Here is a 6,913-nt window from a genome sequence, read left to right on the forward strand (position 1 = left end):
AAAATTGTGACAAATTAACAAGTCATATTGGCTTTGTACGAAATTAGTTATTTTGGGTTACTTAATTTGTTTTACTCCAGAAATTATTAATTAAAATATTATCAAGAGGATGCATTTTACGATAGATAGTGTTAGTTTAAAAATGTTGGTAAAAAATGAATAAATAAAATAAAATTTACTAAACCAAAAATGTGTAGAATGCGCACATCAAGTTACGGACAGTGCATAAAGAAGTGAACAAAAATTATAGGAGTAGATATTGATTCGATAAAGCAAAACTCTGATATACAAAACTAAAAAAATAAAATGGCTACGGCCTTGATCAGAAATGGTTTTCATCATCTGATATAGTACACACTAATACAATTTGGCAAAAATGAAAATAAATGGATGAGAAATGGTCTTCATCATCTTCTCTGGAAGTTGAAGGTCCGGATGGAGAAGGCGAAGATGAAAGTGAAAAGAGCTACGAATCCGAGAAGCACCCCTGCCACCAATCCCAGCTGGCTCCTCTCGAAACCGAAGTAGTCTTTCAAGAACTGTTTCACCGTCGTGTCCGGCTGGTCGGACATGAAATCCTCAATCTCTCCGAACTGTGTCACAATCATGCCGTACAATGTGTACGCCATTGGCGTTGCCCAGTAGTACCATCTCACCCATATTGGCATCCTCTGTTGCACAAACCCATGTATTTTTAGTCATTATTTTGATCATTATTTTACCACTCCTATATTAGAGTGACAAGTGGCGAAATCTTACCGGACGAGGGATGACGAATCCTGAGAAGAGATTCCAGATTCCGTAGAAGAAGGACGAGATGATGGCGGCGACGTTGTGGTTGGGAGTGACGGCGACGGTCATCATGCCGTAGAGGACGAAGTAGAGCAGCGAGAAGAAGAAGAAGAACAGGAACCAGAAGAATTTCTCGCCGGTCCAGTCGAATCCCATCATTGAGTAGACGATGAGGCCGTAGACGACGGATTGGACCAAGACGTAAGGGATCTCAATCAGAAACTGCACCAATAGTTTGTTTGTTTGTTAATGAACTTGATGAGATTTAGTGGAAACTTTATGGAGATCTTGATGGTTGCTTACTTGTGAGAATGCATAGGGTAAGGCCGAGTACATTCCGGCTGCTCTCTCTCTGTAAAACACGGTTCTCTCAATAGCCACCACGGGCTGGACCGTTGAACCATATTGGAATCCCAAGAAGTTGATGGAAGCATACATTGAGCCCATTGCGTTCAAGAGATCTTGTTGCGTCTTCCTGTTATTCGAGATGTTTGTAAATTTAGTATTCGAGTAGGTACATGTTTGAGTGAGTTTTGAGTTAGAGTTTTAGTTACCATTTAGAGCCGAGGTCCCAGAACATGGTCCCGAAGATGAGGGCAATGAACGTCGTGAATAGGAATCTCACGGCCGTGTAAGGAGGATTCCTCCAGTAAGACCAGTGTTGTTTCCACAGGCAAGCAATGCATTGTGTGAGGAATGATTGAGAGTATTGTGTGGGGAAGTATAAATCTTTCGTGCCAGGGCGTGGGACGTTTAGTTCCTTGATCAATGCTTTGTTCCTCCTGCAAAAACTCGAGCTTATAAGCGTATATGAAGAAAGCTAATGTATGATATAGTACAATATTTGTTGAGTGACTTACTGGTATAAGTCTGATTTCTTGTAGTGATCAACAAAGTCTACTCCCAGCAATAGCTCTTGTGCTGATGTGGTGGCTTCGAGCATCCATGTAGCCGGGTTGTAGCCATCTTTGATCTTCGATACTCCTTCAACTGATTCGAAGTATTTGATTAGATGGGTTGATTGGCGTCCTAGAGGTCCCACGTAGATTTCTTCTCCTCCTCGTTTCATCAGGAATAGCTGTCAAAGACATCAGAAGTTATTATTTTTGTGTTGTTGGTTATTTGGTAGAACGAGCGTATATATAGGTAAGTAGGGTACCTCATCGAATGCTTCAAAGATGTCGATGCTAGGCTGATGGATCGTGCAGACCACAGTTCTTCCGGTGTTGACAGTGTTCCTAACAGTTCTCATCACAATTGCAGCAGCTCTTGCGTCAAGCCCTGAAGTCGGCTCATCCATGAATATGATTGAAGGGTTCGCCACAAGCTCAACTGCAATTGTTAGCCTCTTTCGTTGCTCGGTTGAGAGGCCGTTGACCCCTGGCAATCCTACTAATGCCCCTCTCAAACTGGTTAGCTCTACAAGTTCCATCACCTCCTCAATGAACATCTGAGATTGATCACAACGGATTATCATCAATCTGATTCCTGAAATCTTATCATAATTGAAAAGAAGTTTAATGTATGAATAGAAACCTTTCTAGTCTCAGACTCCACTTCTTTGGGCAGACGTAACCACGCTGAGTAGACAAGGGACTCGTACACAGTGACATTCGGAGAGTGGATGTCGTTCTGCTCACAGTATCCAGAAATCCGAGCGAATGTTGCTTGGTTCTTTGGATACCCGGAGATTGTGATCTCCCCATCAATGTAGCCACCCGTTTTCCTTCCAGCCAACACGTCCATAAGTGTGGTTTTACCGGCTCCACTAACTCCCATCAAAGCTGTGAGAACACCAGGCCTAAAAGCTCCACTTACACCCTTCAACAATTCCAATCTATCTTCAGTGGCTCCTTGGGCTTTCATTTCCTACAAACCAAAACAAGTTAGTTCATTTTATCAAATGTTCATTGATTTCTATATTAATTTATAACTCTACAACTTACAGGTGGCATGTCAACTGAGTATCTAATATCATCAAATGTGATGGAATGTGGCTCAAATGGGAGCACCATTCCTCTGTTGCTGTTTCCAGTCGCAACAACGTCTCCTCCTATGGATGAGGAGCCAACGGCGACACCTTCATCTTCTGGTTCGGGTAAGACAGCTTGAGGCTTGTCGAATGCTGCACCATTTGTTTAAAAATCAATATTAACACTCATGTAATCAACACTAAAAAAAATAATACATTTAATTATGTTAACACTCACCATTGAGATAAGTAAGTGAAGCAAGGTAAAGAATGTTGAATAGCCATATGAATCCAACGGAAGCCCCTACTCCGATCCAATACCAATACGTTTGCGGGTAGAATCCCCGGCTTTCCATGAGAATAACTCCTAATTTTGTACCGTTTACCATCTACAAGAATGATCATAACATAAAACATCAACATTTATTATACATCAAAAGATAATTGTAATAGTAATTAACAATAATATCTTACTCTACTCCAGCTGTGTCCTGTGAACTCATTGACCATAATAGCATTCTGGAAGTACATCAAGGGTGAGGCATAGTATCCCCATATCCACCATGACTTCACATCCTCTGCAGATTTTCCAAATCTATAATTAATGCACGAGAATACGAAAAACGTCTTCCAAACAAATTAAAAGACATGATCTTCATTCATACCTCGCGACAACACAAATCCACCCAATGCAAAGAGCAAAAGCAACGCAAACAAACCAAACGTGTTTGCAACAATCATGTTCCTCCCTGCAGCTCCAATGAATCTGAACAGCGCGGATGCCGCTTGATGCACAACCAACAACAACAAATACTGCTTGAGAAACCTACATCATAAATTTCTCAATCAATACCTCATTCATTGAATCATTTCCCGATGTAAGTCAAAAAAAATAGTTAAACATACCTTGACACATTCGGATCAAATCCGATGACATAGTAGGTCAGAAAAACCCATATACCGACTTCAACAAAGGTGATCGGAATCTTCAACACCCACGATGGAATAGCATAGGCCCACGGCGGGAAGAAAAACATGTCCCTCTGCTTGTAAAAAACAGGGAGCTTGTAAATCGTCATCGCCAGCTCCGACATCCCGTTAAACATAACCATTATAACGGTGAAAAAGAGCGCGCCGGTGTAGACGCCACCGTCTGCCACATCATCTTTACTCATCTCAGTCCGGAAGAAAACCGCCAAGGCAACAAGTGAAATGATGGTTATTTGGAACAACTTGAAGAAGTAAACAAAGGAGTTCCTCTTCATCAACAAATACTCTCTATCAGTGCATGCCTTCAACATCTCCTTACTCCCCAAGCCGTACTTCTCCGTAGTCAAGGCGGCGGGATGGCTCTTGCTTCTGTCGAACGGGACAGCGAGCTCCTGGGAGACTCTCTGGCCGCTGGCAGAGGACTTGAACGCCGCCGCGAACTCCTTAACCGGAATGTAGCGGTAAGGCTGGTCGCGGCGGGCCCAGTATTGTTGCTGGTCCTTTTTGGAGGTGACCTCTTGTAAGAAATCGGCGACCCCTTTTCTCTCGGGGCATTTGAAGCCCATGGATTCGAAGAATCCGAGGACTTCGTCGCGGGGGCCTTGGTAGACGACCTGGCCGTCGGACAGGAGGACGATGTCGTCGAAGAGGGCGTAGGTTTCGGGAGCCGGCTGGAGGAGGGAGATGAAGGCGGTGCCCTTCATGATGTGGACTTGCTGCCGGAGCATGTTCACGATTTGGAAGGTGGTCGAGCTGTCGAGGCCGGTCGAGATCTCGTCCATGAAAAGAGCCCGCGCGGGCCCCACGAGCATTTCTCCGGTCGTCACGCGCTTTTTCTGCCCTCCGGAGATTCCTCGGACCATTTCGTCGCCGACCAGTGTGTCGGCGCAGATGTCGAGTCCGAGGACTTTGAGTACGTAATCAGTGATGACATTTGCTGCGTCTCCTTCCGTTGCTGTTGCCTGTATTCATTTTTTTATGATACTCAGTTCGTCTCGGGTTTTAAGAAATATGATAGAAAGTTACTTTTATATATTATTACTAGTTTTATAATGAGAAATGAGAGATACAATCAGAATGTGGGGTTCATTACCTAAATTAGTAAAATGCAAAGGAAACAATTATTTACATACTGATAAAAATGGCGAATTGAGACAATTAATGATGGGCATGAGTATTTTATTTTATTTTTTCTTGAGCAATAAACAACGTCATGGTCTAACAATTAAATACTACTACAAATGCAATTTGTGTCAAATCTATTTTTAGATATGAAATCTTGCTTATTAGATTCCAACAGAATGATATAGTAAAATATTATGAGTACTATATTATATTGTGCCATCACATTAATGTACAGAAAAAGCGAAACAATTGAACATGGCATACAATAATTGACTTGGCTAAACATAATTATCAAACAAAAATTTGCAAAAATGTTTTCTAAAATACCTTCATGTAGATATCAATATCAGGATCTGGTTTAATGTTGGCTGCTTTCTCTCTTCTTGATAATTCAGCCAGCATCTCTAGTAAAATTAGTAAGCAACAATAATTTAATAACTACAAAGTCATAAAATTTCACGCACGATCATAATCGAAATTTTGATCGTTCTATATTTGTACGAACCGTAGCGTGAGCCAACTCCTTGGCATCTGGCGGAAAAAGCTAAGGTTTCTCTAACGGTCATTTCTCCAATATGCAGATCATGTTGGCTTATGTATGCTGCTGTTTTCTGTGGGATGAACTCGTCCATCCCGTGTCCGTTATAAGTCACCTTGCCCGACACCTAATGAAATATATCGAGCACTAGATTAAAATCGTGTTTATTTTACGAAATTTGGTGTATTGAAATATGTATGTAGTTAGTCTTACTTGTAGTGATTGATCAAGCTTTCCAGCCAAAGCAAGCAAAAGGGTTGTTTTCCCAGAGCTTGGAGGGCCTAAAAGTAGAGTCATCCTACTTGGCTTGATGACCCCACTAACATCTTTCAAAATGGTAAAGGGCTTCTTTTGGCTAGGAAGTATGTGAAGGAAATTCAAAAACCCCTAGAAAAAAAATACAAATAAACAGTTAATCACGTGTCATGTGTATACTGATGATGTCATTGTATACATTGAAAAAACAACTTGTTACCTCTATTATGTTGGCGTTGAAGTTGATAAAAGTAGGAAGAGATCTCTTTGCACTATATGCATGGGCATCAATGTTGAGATTCTCATATCTCACCTCAATTGTTGGTATATCAATCCCAACCCTATAAACAATACAAAAACATTAGATTTAGATCACAACTCACACATACATACAAAGCATTAAGATTAAAAAAATATATATATATACTACTATAGTACCTATCAATTCTGTTTCTGTGCTTGAGCAAGAACTTCTCATTATCATCCTCCACATTGGCAACCAACCTCTCAACCAACTTCCTCTTGTCTTCATAGCCAAGATTCTCGATCTCAACCTCGTTAGCGCCTTTTGATCCGAAGATGAGGCCTTTCCTGAGGCGATCGAAGGTGGGCAGCTTCTCGAGGGCCGCCCATCTCAATGCTTCTTCATCATCTTCCTCACGCGAAGAGCGAGAGAAGACCTCCATTCCGGTGTTCCTCCATATGTTGGAGCTGTTTGCTCTGTAGCTCGCGCTTGCTCTCGAACTCGTTGCTCTCAAACTATTACTAGCTTTAAACAGCTCCCCTGCATCCATTTCTCACCACAAAACCTCTCAAAACAAGCCTCTGTTTTTTCTTCTCTTTTCTTGGTATTTAGAGATGATTTTTTGATAAATGAATGAATGGGAAGCAAATTCAGTGTTTTTTTTTTTTGGAACTTTTGTTGCAATGAAAGAATGAAGATATTGTTTAGTTTGTGAATTGTTGGAGGTTTGTATCATATATATATATAGAGGTAGATAAGGTATGGTCTATGCATAATTGAAGGCGGTTTTTGGTCTTTAAAATCATGAGTTTCTCATTTGAAAAGTCTTGAATTTTATTTTTTGATAGCTGACGAAACTTGTGACCATCCCTTCTAGTAAAATTGAAATTTTGGTCAATAATTTGTTCCTGAGGTTGCCAGTTTCTGATTGGCTGGTGAGGCGCTTGGTCAACCAAAATAGGCCTCAATTTACACTTGTGGAAATAAATTATTAGTA

General features: G+C 41.1%; 1 protein-coding gene across 1 annotated transcript; it reads right to left on the reverse strand.

Moving 5' to 3' along the window:
* Positions 1-234: 234 nt before the first annotated feature.
* LOC125213997 (pleiotropic drug resistance protein 1-like) lies at positions 235-6,622 on the reverse strand. Its single transcript, XM_089066992.1, has 17 exons — positions 6,111-6,622; positions 5,893-6,013; positions 5,631-5,804; positions 5,385-5,544; positions 5,207-5,283; positions 3,671-4,716; positions 3,430-3,590; positions 3,239-3,342; positions 3,003-3,153; positions 2,739-2,917; positions 2,329-2,661; positions 1,952-2,242; positions 1,653-1,870; positions 1,347-1,574; positions 1,096-1,267; positions 760-1,014; positions 235-671 (listed from the first exon to the last, which is right to left on the reverse strand). The coding sequence occupies exons 1-17, from the start codon at positions 6,464-6,466 to the stop codon at positions 408-410; spliced, it is 4,290 nt and encodes a 1,429-aa protein (XP_088923118.1). The 5' UTR covers positions 6,467-6,622; the 3' UTR covers positions 235-407.
* Between the last annotated feature and the right edge of the window lie 291 nt (positions 6,623-6,913).

Source organism: Salvia hispanica, chromosome 3 (assembly GCF_029641045.1).
Source record: "Salvia hispanica isolate PSC_SH4W2 chromosome 3, Shi_PSC_v1, whole genome shotgun sequence".
Lineage (NCBI taxonomy): Eukaryota > Viridiplantae > Streptophyta > Magnoliopsida > Lamiales > Lamiaceae > Salvia > Salvia hispanica.